This window comes from Clavelina lepadiformis, chromosome 2 (genome assembly GCF_947623445.1).
Source record: "Clavelina lepadiformis chromosome 2, kaClaLepa1.1, whole genome shotgun sequence".
In the NCBI taxonomy this organism is placed as follows: Eukaryota; Metazoa; Chordata; class Ascidiacea; order Aplousobranchia; family Clavelinidae; genus Clavelina; species Clavelina lepadiformis.
Genome location: NC_135241.1, coordinates 24,157,893 through 24,176,483, shown reverse-complemented (window position 1 = coordinate 24,176,483; position 18,591 = coordinate 24,157,893). Strand labels below are relative to the sequence as shown.

At 37.6% G+C, this 18,591-nt stretch overlaps 4 protein-coding genes and 1 long non-coding RNA gene across 6 annotated transcripts; 4 read left to right on the top strand and 1 right to left on the bottom strand.

Moving 5' to 3' along the window:
• The first annotated feature begins 1,686 nt into the window (after positions 1 to 1,686).
• Positions 1,687 to 4,173, top strand: LOC143446409 (collagen alpha-1(XXII) chain-like). Its single transcript, XM_076946028.1, has 9 exons — positions 1,687 to 1,844; positions 1,925 to 2,105; positions 2,174 to 2,246; positions 2,305 to 2,447; positions 2,665 to 2,764; positions 2,918 to 3,026; positions 3,166 to 3,285; positions 3,520 to 3,602; positions 3,741 to 4,173. The coding sequence occupies exons 1-9, from the start codon at positions 1,784 to 1,786 to the stop codon at positions 4,074 to 4,076; spliced, it is 1,206 nt and encodes a 401-aa protein (XP_076802143.1). The 5' UTR covers positions 1,687 to 1,783; the 3' UTR covers positions 4,077 to 4,173.
• Positions 2,227 to 5,568, bottom strand: LOC143446413 (uncharacterized). Its single transcript, XR_013113929.1, has 3 exons — positions 5,422 to 5,568; positions 3,475 to 4,782; positions 2,227 to 3,275 (listed from the first exon to the last, which is right to left on the bottom strand). It is a non-coding gene; the product is annotated as an uncharacterized LOC143446413 (long non-coding RNA).
• Positions 5,569 to 6,760: 1,192 nt separating this feature from the next.
• On the top strand, positions 6,761 to 9,186 carry LOC143446410 (uncharacterized). The gene is made up of 8 exons (XM_076946029.1): positions 6,761 to 6,943; positions 7,101 to 7,210; positions 7,284 to 7,372; positions 7,588 to 7,721; positions 7,937 to 8,192; positions 8,340 to 8,476; positions 8,657 to 8,934; positions 9,027 to 9,186. Exons 1-8 carry the CDS (start codon positions 6,874 to 6,876, stop codon positions 9,093 to 9,095), a joined length of 1,143 nt encoding a protein of 380 aa, XP_076802144.1. The 5' UTR covers positions 6,761 to 6,873; the 3' UTR covers positions 9,096 to 9,186.
• A 140-nt stretch (positions 9,187 to 9,326) lies between these two features.
• Positions 9,327 to 13,376, top strand: LOC143446411 (uncharacterized). Of its 2 annotated transcripts, XM_076946030.1 has the most exons (9): positions 9,327 to 10,136; positions 10,346 to 10,458; positions 10,560 to 10,648; positions 10,937 to 11,070; positions 11,422 to 11,478; positions 11,563 to 11,713; positions 12,171 to 12,307; positions 12,501 to 12,778; positions 12,865 to 13,376. In XM_076946030.1, the coding sequence occupies exons 1-9, from the start codon at positions 10,073 to 10,075 to the stop codon at positions 12,940 to 12,942; spliced, it is 1,101 nt and encodes a 366-aa protein (XP_076802145.1). In that variant the 5' UTR covers positions 9,327 to 10,072; the 3' UTR covers positions 12,943 to 13,376. The 2 variants fall into 2 exon arrangements, with proteins under 2 accessions (XP_076802145.1, XP_076802146.1); XM_076946031.1 differs by having other exon boundaries at positions 9,327 to 10,458; positions 11,408 to 11,478.
• A 1,514-nt stretch (positions 13,377 to 14,890) lies between these two features.
• Positions 14,891 to 17,427, top strand: LOC143445956 (uncharacterized). The gene is made up of 8 exons (XM_076945377.1): positions 14,891 to 15,164; positions 15,263 to 15,372; positions 15,522 to 15,610; positions 15,852 to 15,985; positions 16,086 to 16,320; positions 16,496 to 16,632; positions 16,750 to 17,009; positions 17,154 to 17,427. Exons 1-8 carry the CDS (start codon positions 15,098 to 15,100, stop codon positions 17,223 to 17,225), a joined length of 1,104 nt encoding a protein of 367 aa, XP_076801492.1. The 5' UTR covers positions 14,891 to 15,097; the 3' UTR covers positions 17,226 to 17,427.
• The last annotated feature ends 1,164 nt before the right edge of the window (positions 17,428 to 18,591 follow it).

The window sequence follows — 18,591 nt, the reverse complement described above, 5'->3', positions numbered from 1 at the left end:
CGCCAACCGGAAATACACACGCACGCATGAACGAACGAACAAAACTGAAAACAGATAAAAGCACCTCACTATTATTGAAACACCTGTCTATTATCAAATCTGCACGATGATTGCGGTAAGTTTAAGATCGGTTTGAAATCATATTATCACAACATGTCATTCATGTTATTGACAACAAACAAAACTTGAGTTTCAAAAAAGACAGATGCGTCGATTTTCAGCCTAAACAACCAGCAACCTACAGCTACCTACACCCAGTTCGTGAAAGGATTGCCGCCTGCCATGTAATTACTGCACAGTACATGCTGGAAACATCCTTGCGTGCTGTTAACAAGTCACTTTGCGTTTAAGTCCTTTTTATGAGATTTACCGGGTTCAGGGTTCACGGCGAGCGGTCGTTTATTAAAAATTGTTTACATTCCTGTTAGTTTTGCTATAACTTGTTTGCCTACGTAGTTGAGATTTATTTGTTTCCAGTCAACGTGAACTTTGCTCTACTTTCACGTCATTGGGCGCTATATACATGTAGATGCGCGCTAAACTATCTGCAGGAGCACGATTGTTTAACAATGTCTTTGTATTATCTTACGTCCAATCACTGTAATTGTGATTTGTCAATACTTTATATTGATTTGTTTGGCAACTAACTTTACTTGCAAATGTACAACGTTTTCATGAATTCGTTTTCTGGGCATGAAGTTTGTTCATTTTGCGTTTTTTAGAAAGCGGCGTGCAGAGTTTGTAACAAGCGCATACACCCTCGCGATCCATAGACACAAAACATTGCTGATCGCTAATAATTTGATATTGTGTAAAACCTCCATTGTGAAAAAGGTCAAATCAGGGTCGTTATCTTTGACGTCACCAAAATTCCATAAATTTTAGCAAACCATTGTTACTTCGTCCAGTTACACAAACAATGGGAGTAAATAGTTGATTTAGTATAACTGCCACACCCTCGTCTGTGTGGGGAATTCGCCTCATGTCAATCAACATCTGCGTCATCAGCGCTTTTCAACAACGTTGGAACAGAATGGAAAGCGAGAAATGTTTTCTCATATGAGAGATTATGGACTGTCAAAGTTATGAAGAACATACTGACAAGACAAACAATCAAAAATTTGGCAAACCAAACTTCCAGTCAAAAGCTAATGACAAACTAAACCGCTGGTTTTCTGAACGATTCTCCAATTTCATGAATGGAACGACAAACTGTTTGGGTGTTGATGGAAATGAAATTGCATTGTTTAGACGAACTGTCTACAATATGGCCAACAATCCCAGACTGTTTTTACACACAACGTTGGTGATTAAATGTCAGTATTTTAAAATTGAAATATAGTCGAGCAGAAAATGTTATTAAAAGCATATGATGAGTTCCTTAATTTGTAATGATACCCGGAATAATAGCTTATTCTTTTTTGACGCTAAAGTACAATATGCACTGAATATACACAGTCATTCAATACAATAGCTTGTTTTATTTACATTATTTTCTATGACGTGTTGCAATGTATTTATTGAGAGTAATTACGGGACATCCGTTTAGTTGGATTCCACTTAGGCAGGTGAAGAGTGGTAGAAGATAAACCTAGTGTTAAATTTTAAACTTTCCTCATGTAGATTGGACCCAACCAAAATTAGATCGACGTAGGCTATAAATGGCTTAGTTAACTCTTTTATTAAATATTGTTACAAAAGTACCCGAGGTTCGTTATTGATATTTTCTGACCCGAGTTCATTTCTTTACAGGAAACTGCATTTGATTGAGGCAGTTGCAGTTATGAATGTTCTTGTAATTATTTTTGTTCAAGTTCTTTTCCAGTATACTGCAGTAAAACCGGGTAAGCAAACATTTCTATCGTAAAAAGTCATAGAATACTAATAACATTAATAAAACCTACTTTTTGCTTCTACTGTATAGAATGTCAGACTTCCAACCTCGGATTGGACATAATTTTCCTTCTTGAGGGTTCCAGTGCAGTGTCGGACGATGATTTTAACACCGCAAAGAATTGGATCAAAAACTTTTCGTCAAATTTTGATTTAAATGCCGGCACGCACAGGATTGGAGTGATACAATTCTCTCACTACTTTGATACTTTGTAAGCTGAGATTTTGGGTCCATTCGATGAGCGCACATGCGTTTTATTACGTTTAAACTTTGTTACAGACCGCCGGATAGTCAGAACCATATCAAGACTGAAATTGAACTGGGACAGTTTAGAAACCAAAGCCAATTTAATGTAAGTACGAAAATAACAAAAGAATCAATTTCAGTTGCTTAAAAAATTTCTATTGCAGATGGCGGTCGATGACGTCAGCAAGTTAGGTCTTTTGACTTTCACTGCAAAAGCTTTAAACAAATCGCTCCAAGATTTCCAATCATCTGAAAGATTTAACGACAATACGACCTTCAAGGCTCTTGTGGTTATGACTGATACTATGTAACGTACAACTATAATATTAACATGATAAGAAAGTATCATGAATGAAATATGCCTAATATCATTTGAGCAGGTTCAAAGTGATAAGTTGAATTTATCGAACATGAAAGCGATTTGTAACTTATATATATAATTTAAATTAAGGAAAAATAATTAGTCCTATTCAGTACAAAAAATTGATATAATTGAGTACAAAAATTTGATATAAATTTTGCAGTGCGACGGATTTTGACTCATTGGCCAGCACTGCGAGTTACGTCAGATCAAATGGGATTACATTGTATGCCGTAGGTGGAGCTCCGCAAGCAGAAATGAACGTGAGTTGAACACCTATGAACACCAACAGTATGTTGGGAGCATCGTGTAGAATAGATGAGTCAGGCTGGAATTGGTCGTGCAAGTATTGCTGAATATTAATCGTGTACATTCAAAGCATTTTTTTCCCATAAGTGATTGTGATACCAACTTAGGCTATAACCAACGGGGTGGAAGATAAAAGTTTTGAATTGGACGATTTCAGTCAATTGTTTGAGATAACTGACCAACTGCGAGGAAAACTGACTTCAACCATAGAAACAAGTAAGTTCAAGTTTTACATCATTGACAATAGTTGCTGTTGATGTTTTAATTGAAAATTGACTGATACCAGGCAGTAACATTGTGTTGTTGGGTACAAGTGAGCCATAACGCCAATTAACTTCCAAAGCTTTCTTCAAAGTTACACCTTGTCTTGACGACGAACCATTTGCTTGTACTTGGACTGTTGGTCAACAAGAAATTTGCGTCGTGACTTTTATGTCAAGACCCAAGTCCAGATTCATCAATATCCTTAAAGACGGTAAGTGTAAGAAAGTGTGTTCTTCCAAACACTTTGGCTAAAGTAAAACTTAAAGCAAAAAAATTTCGCTGCCACCAAATTCGTATCATAATGATAATGACTCACAAAATTTATCCTAAAATATCCAAACGGTCTTTATGATTGAGTTGATTGCTTGCCAATGAACTGTAACTAAATCTATTTACTAACCGTTAATTACTGTTAACCAAATCAATCAATGAAGATTTGTTCCAGGATCTCCGGTGATGAACGAAGGTGATAACATCTTCTTAGATGCGTTAGATGACAGCCAAGTGTACATTTTCATGAGAAACAACGTATGTTACCACTTACCATCGATTGTAACTTTGAAATACAAACTTGTATGTGATCAGCTTATACTACCCAACTTATGTGGTAAATAAATGTAAAGATATATTGTAATGCTACAAATAAGTGGTAAACTTGCATTACAGGCTACTTTAAGCGATGCCGGAAATTACACGTTGCTGGTGGAATACACGCCCCCTGTCGGTTCATCAAGCAACCATGCAATTGAATTTAAGATAAATGTAACTTCCAACTTCCAAGTTGAACCAACGTCGGTTGAAGTAACTGAGCAAATTCCAGTCTTCGAAGCAACCACAAGCAAAGAAAACGAGAGTAACGTCTCGTCCTCTTTGAATATCCCGTTGGTGGCTGCTACGAGTTCAGTGGCGGCCCTAACCTTTATAGGTTTAATAGCAGCTGTTGCAATATGGTTCAACAAACATTATTTCTCTAACAGAAGGAAGGTCGACACTTTAACGTGAAATAACAAACTTACTGTACACGACTCGAATGACTTAAATTAAAACTTCGGTAAAATTCAAAGCCTTGTAAAAAAACATCATTTTTTTATGATTTTATTAACAACAGTAGCCTATACAACATTTCATTGTTTGGTATATAGGTTATTGCATAATATAGTCATGTTTGACATGGCCTTACCATAAGGCTAAGTTATATAGTTGCAAATGTGATTTTTAGTCGTAGTCATGAAATAATAGAATGATACAAACAACACAGTTTTGAAAATTCTTGCCTTTCTTTTCCCGTTAACAAATTTCCATTTCGAAGTTAGATGAACATGTTGTAAGATTGAAACAACGAAGAAAGACACAAACCGTCAGCTTTTAGTCAAGTGCTTTTTGGTCAAGCTGATAAACAACAATTTTTTTACCGGAGCGATGCCCTACTGTATAATAAAGTTAACAGTTAACAATAGAACGCTCGCCTCGTAAGTATGAAGTCTATGGTTAAAGTCCGCGTCATATCAAGGCTTCAAATTGGTACTTGTTGCCTTCCATGGTGTAGTCTGGCGCTACCAATAGACTTGACGCTTCATGAATTGTAGTTGAGTCGCCTCAAGGCTCCACTGGATCGGGAATCAACGCGGTCCGATGCGCCGGGGAAGGAACCACTGCATGAAGGAACTTTGATATCAACATTCAGCTTTGCATTTAAATGCAGAGAACTCTAAATAACGTACTATTACTACTGTAATGTAGATAATAATCAGAGTTGCGTTATGTTTGTTGCCGTATTTAATTACACAATTGATATTATATACATTGGCTACATTAGTAACAACAGCTACATTTTGTTATTTAATAAGAGCTACATTTCGTAAATTAACTGCGTTATTTATATTAGCTACTATAATAGTTACAGTAGCTACAATTATTACATTCTGGAATTTGAAATAATGCTTTAATTAATTGAAAAATTAAAAACAACGAGCCAAAGAAGCATAATCTTGGCAGGACAATGCATAGCAAAGAGATTGTATATGCTAGGCCAGATAGTTGTTGTTACTAAAGATTCAAGGTGAAACAATTATTAAATTTAATGCAGTACGTTCTTTCAGTAATATTCAAGTTGTTAATCAATGAATATCAATACCAACAGAAATCTTGAATTAATCAATTTTGTTTGCAAATACAGTAATAAAAGGTTGCTTCCAAAGTTTGCCACAAACATAATTTGATTAAACATATCAATGTAGGGGGCCTGACGTAAATGGTGGCTTCGCAATGCATTTAATACTAAACATTGATCTTTTATACGTTATAATTTAAGCTGTAAATATTGTTCAACAATAAATACAAGTATTACCGTATTATTCCTATTAAAAAGATTTTACGCGATGCCTGATACAGACTTGATGCCTGATAAAGATTGTTAAAACGTCTAACATCATCACTAAATCACATTTCAATATTGCTTAAAACATCGTGTTGTTTTTGCCAGTAAATTTGAACACAACGCAACTTTGTTTCTATACCTTCTAAGTTGCGTATGAATGACTCAGAAAGAGAGAAAGTTTACAACTTTTTACAAAGTTTAATCGCACAGAACTTGAATCAAAGAAATGACACAGACCAGAATTACCTCTCAGGGATGGAAATTTTGAAACTATATTTAATATAGGCCTAGCAGATTACAATATAACTCAAATCATTGAAATATGTAAATGTACTAACTTTAAGTAACGTGGGAAACCTGTTACATCTATAGCATCAGCATTATAAATTTCAATGATGTCACACGTTCCCGCAAGCACTCGCTGCAAAACCATCATCGAACATTTGAAAACCGTGAAAATAAATTGTTTGCCCCAGGCATCTACAGCTTTGTCCAATGTTTCAGCAGAAATGTTAAAAATGGATTAAAATAGAGATTGCGTGGTCGGGCTTCGAAGGAAACAAGTTCATGTCAAGTATTTGTGGCTTGTTTGGTTCGAGGTAAAGCTTGAAATTAATTAGCGCGACTGTTACGACATTTAGAACGTTCAATCCTACTCGAAGATTACGTGATGTCATGCTTTATTTTGTGGCATAATGGTTCAATACAGAAATTAACTACAAAGCTACGTCAAAACTTCGTCAAGATTTCTTTTAGGCTTGGTCAGAGTAAATGTATTCAAAAGCAAATAAAATAATTGCCACTAATTTTCACCACAGTTGCAATTAAAAAGCATTAAAAAGACAACAGAAACGTCAGGAAAGCTGAAACATTTAACAACGGAAATTCAATTAATAGCTGCAAATCACTTGCACGTTACATGACTTGGCAGGAAAAGATTCTGCCCAAATTTGCGTCTTCCCTCGCATTGCGATGCTTCCGATAGCTATTATGAAGATTAGAAGTGCGCATAGCAAGCGATTATATCAAATAATATCTCCAATGTTTGCACGAAGGGAATTTTATCTGCTTTGTTGACATCATCAGTATAAAAGATAAATCTTAAAAACAAGAATTGTGGAAAAGTCCCAAATTTTGTTCGCCTCAGGGAGAACGCTGCAATATTACCGGTCATCATACAAAAAAGGTCGGCAGACGGATTATTATAGTTAAATCGTTGCTTTATTTCGGATTAGCTTGAACGCAGAAGGTTTTGCTAACCAACTATATTCAGCAAAAAAGATGTAAAGCTTTGTATAAATATACTGTTTTGATAATCTGTTACATTCTTACAGCTGGTAGTTCAGAATAAGCAATTGATTACAAATGAACTGCAAGTAAAATCGCAGGCGCAAAAGAATTGTTCAGTGGGAAATTCTAGTGATGATGACTTGGAAGTCTATAACTTTGTTTGTTACTTTGCAAATCTTCTCCCTTTTCAACGAAGGACAAGGTTAGTAAATGACATAATTGAAGAACTGCAGTGTAGGCAAATGCACTGCAGATATTGAACGATGAAAACGTAATTTAAGATACAATACCGTTCATTTTGTGTCACTAAACCTCTCCATCTTTTTGCTGCTAAACCAACGAAAAGATTTATCTTGTAGCTTGTCACACCTATCTCAGTGTTCTTAAACGGCGTAAGCGAACGATAGATGAAGAAGTACAGGACACAGAAATACTTCGTCAATATTTCACAGACTGCCTGGAGGATAAGGTCAATTTACTGTTTATAAACTAAAACTTGCCGGTTAATTCAACGCATGACACATTGTACACTTTATAACTAGGTTGGATCGATTCCCGGATGGCAATCCACAGTCGATTACTCGATTCTTCTAACCAACTGGTATCGAAACACGGAAGACTTCACTTGCTTGTGAGCAAATTTAAAAATATATATATCAGCTTATTACCGCACAAAACATTTCACAACTGTTTGGTTTCAGCTTGAAATTGCACAAAGATACAACCAATAATAATTTAATTAATCAATTTCTTCAGGAAAGCATTAAAGTGTAAAGTTAAAGCAGTTTTTAAGGGTATTTTGACTCGAAAAAAGATTTAATACATCTCTTTGCAACTTATATCCAGAGGAGATTCCACTGCAGATTGCTGGAAGGATGAGCTGTCAGTTTATGTTCAGTCCGACAGTTCCTCTGCGCAAGTACTTCAGGCGGGAAAGGATTGCATCGACCAATACGAGGCCGACCAAGCCCTATTCATCAGTAAAAACGAACTTTATTTTTGGTCATGGCAAATATGCATTGACGTATAATTCATTATCACCTCGCATTCAACTCACTATAAATGTGGCGTATAGGCTAGTCAGGACGACAATACTGGCAGAAGCAAACATTTCCTATTTGATTTATGGTGAAAAACAAATGTTTTTTTAAATATTGTTTCATAAGCTTTGATAATGACACTCCTACAACTGCAGACGAATATGAACCCAGATCAAACAGACGGAAACGACAAACTGAAGGTTTTCCTAGCCGAGGTTTCCCTCCTGGTGGTTACCCTAATCCAGAGGTAGGTCCTCCCCGTCCTCGTTCACCGATTCCGGGGTACCCTGATCCAGCCAAGCAACGATACGACAACTGCGTAGCAATTTCGTCATCACAATCTGCTATTGGATTTCAAAGATTGAATATTGCAACTCTTTCCAACTTCGTCAACGATCATTTGCAATACTCGTAAGCGGAGCATTACGTCACTTTTGCTTTAATTATGACGCCAACAACTGCTTATGATGTTAAACGTTGTTTGATTGTTGTTAAAAATCATCGGCAAATGAAGCAGCTTTAAGTTGATCGACATTTGATTTTTACGTCATTGTGTAGATGCGACTCACGTAAAACGAGAAGTTCGACCCCAGAGTTGAGTGCGGTCTGGCCGTACAGGTTCGTGGCTCTGACCAGACTTGACACACCACTGAGAGATTCTTTACTTGACTGCGGAAAACTAGTTTATCCTCCAGGTATAATCTACTACCGTAGTGTCTGTGAATGTTTTAGCTTTTGCTCTGTCTGTCCATTATTGGAGAAAATCATGTCAACTTTTTCGTCATCAGAAAACAATCTGAATAGGCACCGCTTAGCCTAACTGCGTAGCTACTTATCAGATCTAATCAAAATATTTTGTTTAAATATTTCCGCAGCCCCTTTCTGGGGAAAGTTTGGGAAATGGAGCGAATGTTCCAAGACTTGCGGCGCTGGAACACAAACGCGAAAGCGGAAGTGCAAGGACGGAGCAAATCCGCGGTTACCTTCGACCGGATGCGTTGGTGACGACACACAGACTCGAAGATGCAACCTCCGGCCGTGTCAGCAGAGATGTGGTTGGAGGAGATGGTCAAACTGGACTCCTTGTAGACCATTATTTGGTTGCTACGGGCAACAGATCAGATCCAGAGTGTGCTTGTGCGGAAGACAACAGGTAATGACGTCATGGAGTTTAGAAGATGAACTTGTTGTAAATTTTGAAATACTGCAGCTGGGTAGTTGTGAAAAAACAAACGATTTTATTAGGTCGCTTCAAGGCTTTGCGATGGTGATGACACCGAAACAAGAACGTGCTTCACCGGTTGTCCAGCGTGAAGAAATCCGGAAACAACGAATAAAAAGGAGCTGTTTTGAAACTACTACATTCTGCTGAGCTATTAATGTAAATAAAGCACTTTAAAATGCATTGTGTTTTGCCGCACAAAACTCCCAGTAATATGATATCATAACATACTTAGTTTAGAAGCAAATATTGTCCCAAAGATACTTGTCTGGTAAAAACGATTGAAACTAATTATCTGAGCTTGTCCTTTCAACGCAATGCATGGAACATCCAACAAAGACCTTGCCTTGCTTAATGCTGTGCTTTCCTTTGTCAAGTGGTGGAAGCAATGATGCCTTTGAGTGTCTGCATCCAAACGGACTGTATTTTTCCTGCTTGGTTGAAAGAGACGCCTTGTTGCATAAATACATTTGGTAGAAATCTTAGATATGGAAACAGGTTGATAATTAGTGTGAAATAAAAAATACGTTGACAAACTGTACAAAACATCTTTAACAGTTTCGTTTATGATATATTGGCTTGAAGTTTTATATTTAAAAGGTTATTAGGACACGTACGTGGTTTAGTAAACAGAAATTCTGCCTAAACTTATGCGAAATCAATAACCTCGGTATTATATAATTACTGCTTCCATTGACAACGTACACACAATTTCAGGAAATTTTGTAATTTAAATTTTAGTCTACTTTGTTGACGATGATGATGATGATGATGACAAGGTTCTAAATTAATCCAGAACCACAAACTTTGACATTTTACAATTATTTTGGTGTGGACAATTAATAAGAAAAAAGACCTAAAGCTAAATGTAAGCCCAACAACAGAGTTTATGTGCTCAGTTACCGATTAGTTCAATCGCGACATGTAAATTGTTTCATTTCAATTTAAAATTATTGAAATTTTTAACTCATTGTTTGTAAAAAATAGAAGATGCAAGCTTTAGTTTCTGCAGAATCTGAAGTATCTCTATAACTATAATCAAGATACGGTATACTGAAACTATCAGGTGATGAAATTCAAAATTCTTTTTTTGGCAGCTTTACATGCTCTCAGTTTCCTCAGTGATGGTCAAGGTTAGTTAAGAACGTGTTTGAGCAAATACATTGTTATGGTCATGACTGCACCTAATCGGAAAAACGCTCGAGACGCTTTTCTGCTACAAAAGTTTGAAAAACATGTGCTAAGTGTGATACCGTAGTGGTAATAGCTTCCGCTGCTTAAAAGTTTTGCAGTTTATTTAGACTTTCGTTTTCGCTAAAACTTCAAACCTATTCTGCTTCAGCATGTCACGCGCCTATCAACTTCAACAGTGGACGACGCAAACGAAATACCGCTGACGAGATTCAAGAAACTTCAATACTTCGACAATATTTCACGGCTTGTTTACAGGACAAGGTTAAAACCTATAAGTTATAATTTAAAGTTATAATCTTCATATAATCAATTCGTTCAAAACACAATAAATTGAAGTGCGTTACATCAAATTTGCCTACTAGGTCGGATCCATCTCAGGATGGCGGTCCACAGTCGATTACTCGATTCTTCTAACCAACTGGTATCGAAACACGGAAGACTTCACTTGCTTGTAAGCGAAAGATAACAAACTATAAATTTACTGTTTGTCTAATAAACATATCAGCACATTTTCAAAATCTAGTAAAACTGTTCACACGTACACCTCGAAATATGTTGTAATCTGTAACATATTTTCGCACAGTTAATTGACAGTTTTGAGAGTTAAATTACGGGTAGATTAACAGTGATTTGACTGACCGTTAACAGATTGATTGATCAGATTGACCGTTAACTGACAGCCAGATTGACTATTAATTACTTGACCAGAATCTTTGAAAAGTTCTTCTTTACTACACAGAGGAGAGGCAACCGCAAGCTGTTGGAAAAGGGAACTGGAGGTCTTTGTTCAATCCGGAAGTTCTTCCAGGAAAGTCCTCCAAGCCGGAAAAAACTGCATCGACGAGTACAAGGCAGACCAAGCCGATGGCATCAGTAAGTATAAGTCTCACATAGAAGCTCGTCATTGGCATATAGTGGTTATTAACTCGCTTTTTAAGTTACAAACTTCATGGTAGACTACATGCGGCGATGACAAGACAACCGCTGTAGACAATTTCATTGCTGGTTTACATTGATATACGTTTTTCCTGCAGTAAGTTAGCTGCTACTGCTCGGGTGATGACGTTTTAATAGACAAGCGGCACAATTAAACGTGCTTTACGTACACCAAGCCTGCTGTAGGTCTATATAGTCTATAATCATCAACTGTATCTACGATATAACAAAACAATGCAATGTTCGTTCCTAAAGACTTTTATAAAGTTGACAGCGTTCTTTTGTTAGATGTTTATCAAATAACCTCCGCAAACAGCAGGGAACGACAGACTTCTGATAGTGACGGTAAGGTCTTTGGTCTCACTTCTCCAAATACACTCCGATATCGAATGTTTTTGCAGTACAATTTTTATTTTTAACTATATGCAGGTTCCAATTTCCTAATTGTTGGATTCCCGGATCCACTATTGCAGCGTTATCGCGCCTGCGTTCTAGCCTCAAGTTTTGGTTTAAGTGAAATTTACCAACAACTGGACATAACGTCTGTTTCCAACTTTGTCATTGATCATTTGCAATACTCGTAAGTGGGAAAGAACTAACTTTAGCTAAGAGACCACCTTGCTCGAGGTAATGACAATTGTTTAACTTAAAGTGCTGTAATAATTATCATTTCACAAGGAGCGAAGTTAACGCTTTTAGCAATTGTTTGAAACGACATTTACAAAATACTGAGTGATATTTGAATGTTTTATTTCTAATCTACGCTGGCCACATACACAAAACAAAAGCACTTCAGCAAACCATTAACATAAGAGTAAAACTTGCCAATAGATGAAAAAGATTTGCTAGCATAGTCAGAATATTGCATTGTACTTACAACCAATATACAAGTCTTGTCTGAATCAACATAAAGATTCAGAAAGAATTTTCCCTGAAGACAGTTTGGTAATATTTTTGTTGGGACATGTCAAACATGACCTGAGCGATTTACTCCAACTTCGCATCAAACATTATCTTCGTAGCCTTCTACTTGACAGATGCGATTCGAGAGATGCGAGGACATCGACGAATCAGTTCGAAGTGCTTTGGCCGTTCAGGTTTGTTGCATTGACTCGACTAGATTCTCCGCTTCGGGAGATTTTACTTCGCTGTGGAAAGCAACTTTATCCACCAGGTACAGCAAATCTAATTTGCAACTATTTTCAGTTGTTGACAAAGTAAATTTATGCTTTTGTTTGCGTCATATCCACACTGACACCTAGCGGAAAGGGTTCGTAATATTTTGTGCAAAATGACTAAATAGACATCACAAAAATGTTTAAGAACTTATAAAATCTAAACATGAAATTCACCAAACTTTCTCGCAGCCCCCTTTTGGGAAGATTTCGGGAAATGGAGCGATTGTTCCGCAACATGCGGCGGGGGAAGTCAAACTAGAAAACGGATGTGCAAGGACGGAGCAAATCCGCGGGTAATTTCCAACGGATGCATTGGTGAAGGAATAGAAAAACGGAGCTGCAACACCATCCCCTGCCCCGGGAACCATGAATGGGGGGAATGGTCAGATTGGAAAACGTGTACTTCGGTGTTTCAGTGCTACGGCCAGCAGACCAGGACCAGGATTTGCCTGCAAGAGATTGAAACGGTATGATGACGTCATAAATGCACATGTTTTCACTGAATAAGATAAAAAAGCTGAAACTGTATTATAGTAAACATTTATTTATTTAGATTGCTTCAACACTTTGCAATGGAAGCAGCATCGAGACAAGGTTTTGTTCACCCGAACACTGCCCGCAAATTCCCTAAGAAAGCGTCGTAACATCATAAACACTTCGTGGAATTAATGGATAAACTAATGAATGCAATATTATGCATTCAAGCAAAATATTTCTGCTAAACAGAAAACTGAGGTTTTTCAAAAGTGTTGCCAAGAGTTATCCGGGAATACTGATTTGCCTTAGTTACTGTAGTTTCGTCATTGCACTGAGAATATTAAGGTCCAGCTATTTTCGTGATGTACATATACACATGCTTTTGTTCCTTATGCGTTGAACTCATAATGACACAAATATAAAAAAGCATTTTGAGCAAATGTTGTTGCATATAATAAGCCTGGTTTGACAAGATAATAAGCCAAGATGTGTTTCTGAAAAAAGCAACAGGTATCAACTATTGACGTTGTAAAGCTTGTGTATGCGTATTTTATAATTATACGTCAACTTTCTGTGATGTTGGAAATTTACTGCATTTGCGTGGTCGTGAGAAACAAACGATTTGATGAGGTCGCTCCAAAGCTTTGTGATGGCGATGACTCCGAAAGAAGCGCTTCACCAGATGTCCAGCGTGAGGGAATGTTCAAACGGTGCCGAGCGTTAAAACACATCCCTGTTTTGTTTCATTTCAACCTGGTCTCAGTGCTACAACAACAGTCACGATAGATTGAGCCCACAGGCTGTTATTCCGGTCCCGAGGAATTTATCTGGCAACAAAAGCTACGGAAATTAACTGAACATGTCCCGTTGCTTTACTGCAAGAAACGGAGCTGCTAACTCAGACCTCATACGTTCAGTATATTGTTATTACTAAAGCCATATGGTGGCGCCAATGACTTGCGACTCTCCAAACTGGTCGCACATTGCTTTTCCAGCTTTGTGTGGAGACACTCTGCAAAGGGGATATTGGCTTTCTACCGTCCTAAACTTTAACCATTAGCGCCTACGATTGAGTGCATCGAAGACCGCACTTTAACTGCCGCTTTCCATCTAAACATTAGGAAACTTGGCCCACAATTGAACAATCAAGTCAACTTCAGAACAAACTTCTTTTTGTAGCATCGCTAGTATTTCGAGGCGTGGAACGTGGTTCGCCGCTTACGTAAAGCTGCAATTAGTTGAAAACCTAGGCACTTTTGCCTATGCCTGTACGAACGAAAATCTACGAACTGCACTTCTGAAAAGTTTTGTTGGCGCAAGATGAGACGTAAACTTTTCTTTACTAACAACATCAGCCTTGAACTTGTTGTACGCTGCTGCGGAATTCTGTAGCAAACTGGATTGATAGCTGCCTGCGAACCGTCGCTGGGTGCCGCTCGTCATCTCCAAACTATTGCTTGTTCTTGCTGCGGCATTATGGCAGCTTTGGATCGATGTTCAAGCAGACAATGGTGCCATGAGAGATATAAGAGTGTTTTGTGCAATCTTCTAGTTATCTAGTACGATTAATATGCGTGCGTTCGCATGGAGGGAAAAGTTTTAGAACCGGTCGTTAAAACTTTAATTTTGTTACCTTATTCGAAGTGCATTTTAAAGGGCTTTATTAGTTTCAGAAATACTGTAGTTTGTCATACACCAGAGTTAACAACGGACTTTACAAGTTGAGGCTATACCCACATCAGACTAATTCTTGTAAACCGAAGAAATTTGAAAACATTTCCGATCCATTTCGGAATTAGGGATTGGTAAGTTCAAATAACAGGCGTTAGTGCGCGGCAAAAAGTCATATTTTATTTCTTCTGCATTCCAGTGCTGTAGAATGTAGATTAAGAAAAAAGCTCCTTTGTTTTTCCACATTCATTTTCCATTTATATGAGGGAGCATGCTTTCTTAAGCAGCAAGCCAGGTTGTACTCGCCTGATTTGCTTATAAATATGCCGTGCGTTTGTTTGTGAGTAATTTCCTGCGCAAAAGAAACGAATTAATTACAATGAACAAAACTGGCGAGTATTCACTCGCAAACGTGATTTCCGCAAACATAATGCACGAACCGTTGTACAGGTTTCTAGAGCGCAGCTACTTGGTAAAACACAGGAAGCAAGGCGAAATAAGGTGCAAACGACACAAGGAAGGCTTTGGTTTAATTGCAAAAGGTTGTTAGTATAGATATTAATTGAAACTGTTGTTTGGACTTGGGCCGTAGATATTCAGTGAAGAATAAGCTACCGGTACAACAATTTTAAACGAGGATGAATCGGACGTTAGCATTCGCCCTGATAACTCTGCAATTTTTCTGTCTTCTCAACGAAGGGCAAGGTAAGTTTACTACGTGTAAGAATGTGAGTTAACCATCATTGCCTTCGATGTCAAGTCAAACGGAAGCTTTACAGTTCATCTGAGTTTTGCATTTTCAGGCTGTACAGTTCATCTGAGTTTTATTTCACGTCGAAAGCGAACAACAATGGATGAAGTTTCTTCCACAGATGAGATAAGACAATATTTTTCTGCGTGTCTTGCAGATAAGGTATTAAATCAACAGTTTGTTGTTATTTTATTTTGGGTTTTAGGATGACATCATGACTTATCTTGATTGATACCATCATCTTGATTGTTATTTAGTTTAAGGCGACAAAAAATTAAAAGAAAAGAAAAAAACTACTTTTTAATTTCCAGGCAGAATTTATTGACGGATGGAATTCCATTGTCGATTTTTCAGTTCTTCTTACCAACTGGTATCGGGTAACAGAAGACATCACTTGCTTGTAAGCACTACATTGAGATATGAACAAACCTCCCAGATACAACGTAACACTTTTGCGACGTCTGTTTAAAGGGGGTCAAATTGTGGCCTATAAGTAAGATTGTAAAATGTTAAAAAACTGGCTCTGCAGTTTGTCGAGTTTTGAAATGAAATCATCACAATTTGAAGTGGGTTATTGTTGAAATTGTTTACGGTGGTTTTGCAACATTTCCGTGAAGAATTGCTTCTTTAATCTGATATAGAGGAGATTCCACCGCAAGTTGCTGGAATAACGAACTGGACGTTTATGTACAATCTGAAAGCTTTTCTGACGACGTTCTCCAAGCAGGAAAGGATTGCATCGATCAATTTGAAATAGATGTGTCACTAGAAATCTGTAAGTTGCAAACTTGTGTCTCTTTCATCACGTTTATTGCCACTTTGTTGGTGTATTTTTGCAGGTAAATTGGAATAAAACTCTTGCATATACCCAATAGATACATATGCCCCAAGCAGAAAGAAGCGTGACGTACATTCCGAGGTTTCCTCCAGATTTTCCAATAAACTTCACTCAACTCAGCGGAAAGTATTTAAGAGAAGTTTGTCCAGAAATGAGTCCGATGTCAGGCCCGCTTATCTTCAATGTCTTAATGCTTCCATGGAAGTGAATTCTTTGGTTTTCCTCGACTATGACCCGCTGACTGCGTTTGTTGACGAACATCTGCAATATTCGTAAGCAGGCCGAGTAAAAAATATAAAATTAAAATATTTTTGAAGCAAACTGCAACGTATGTTCAGGAAAGTAAAGTTTATGCAAAGTATATAAACAAGACAATGAAGACAAAGATTTGGATTGACGACAGAGAACAAATGCTACGAGTTCTATACAACTGTTTCTATTGTTTAGATGCGACTCGCGTGAAACGTCGTCATCGACGGAGCAGTTGAGCAGAGTTGGGCCGTACAGGTTTGTAGCTTTGACCAGACTGGATACTTCGATCAGAAATATCTGGCTTGAATGCGCCATTGAGTTCTACCCACCAGGTATAGGGATATAGTAAGGAGGGAAATCGTGATATTTTCGTGCAATGGTTTTTATGAAGAACTTGCATCGTGAACACAATAAACTACACTCAGCAGTGTCTTAATGCTTTCGTGCAGAGCCTTTCTGGGCAAACATCGGAAGCTGGAGCGAATGTTCTGCGCCCTGCGACGGAGGAATCCAAACAAGATCAAGAACCTGCCGGGACGTGACCAACCTCCGCGTAGAATCTGGCGGGTGCGTTGGTTCAAACAACGCAACTCGACCCTGCAACGAGCAACCGTGTTTCGCTTGGAGTTGTTGGTCCACCTGGTCTAGATGTCAATGTCCCGATGGGTTGCGCACGAGATCGAGAACGTGCATTGCGGGATATGAACAGGTAAATTTAAATTTAGGTGGTTTTTGATCTGTACGATATGAGCAACAAACCAATCAAACAAGCGATGGGATTCCTCACTTTTTATGACACATATTTATTTGGACAAAATAAAGATTTCTCAAAAAAAAACTGTTTTCAAACCAGGTTGATGATCGTTACTGTGATGGACTGGCCGAACAGAGCACATCGTGTTCGCGTTATTGTCCATATTCGTGAAGAATTAAATATTCCTTTCAACGTGATTATTTCTGCGTAATCAAATGATTAATTTTCCGTTTATTATGTAAAGATCTCTGTTATTTCATTATATTCTGCTGCTTATAAAGATGGATTTGACGCATAAAAACGTTATATACAGAAAATTCCATCGGATTTGTGACTGTACATTTGATATTGAAATAAGCGGAATTAAAAAACGATGTGCGTCAGTTGTAGAATTAAAAGTTTAAGAAGAACGTTTTAAGTTTTTTACACTTGCACAGTAACCTATACTCAGTTTATCTTCTCGATATTTGCTTAATCACGTCCACAAGTAAGCGGGGTTACGTAAGTTTTATTTAGCTTGAGTTTATACGATTATATAATATCCGGCACAAGCGAAACATTTCGACTGCAATGAGCGGAAATCGTACACCTTACTCACTCGTACGCATGAATTCCTTAACGATAATACACGAAGCGTTGTACGAATTACTCCAAGCTTATAACACGAAAAACAAAGCGAAATATGCCACAGACAACGCAAGGAAGGTTCAAGGAAGGGTCAACTGCAGAAGGTTATTAGAAGATATCACATGAAATAAGTGTTTAGACTTGAATTGTGGCCGTTCCGTAGAGAATTTAGCAACTTAACTGAAGATGACTCGGGCACTGTCATTCATCCTCATCACGCTGCATGTTATCTGTCTTCTCAATGAAGGACAAGGTTAGTATATAAGACGTTTAAAAAACTTAAGTGCGGCTTAATGGATCAATCATAGCCTATTTATAAGTTCAAGCTGTTTCTGATTCTGTATAACTTGGCTTAGACTCAGACAGAACACAATTCTTTAAGTCGCAATGTGCATCTGAGCTTTGCTGTACGTCGTAAACGGACAACGACACCAACCGATGAAATTTCTTATACTGCTATCCTTAGACAATATTTTACAGCGTGTCTGAAAGATAAGGTAACGAAAACACATAAGTTCACTTTTACTACTTCTGGTTGGTCGCTTTATGCTTTGAGATTTAACATTTGTCAACAGTTCTCAGATACTTGGGTTGTTTGGACTTAAAAAAATTATTTGGTTCATTTTTCTGGGCGAGATTCATTCGTGGCTGGGAGTCTATGCAATATAGTCATATAATATAGTCATATGCAATATTCGTGAGTGAGGAAATATGAAAACTTTATTATTGACAATGAAATAACTCTGCTGCGAGTTTTGACTACACTTTATGTATTTTGCCATACTTTGAAGTAGACCTAATCAAGTGAATGGATAACTTTGGATGTGATATGCACAAACAAAATAGAATAAAACAGACATATCAGCAAACGGTATTATTGTTTAGATGTGACTCACGATTATTGCTTAGA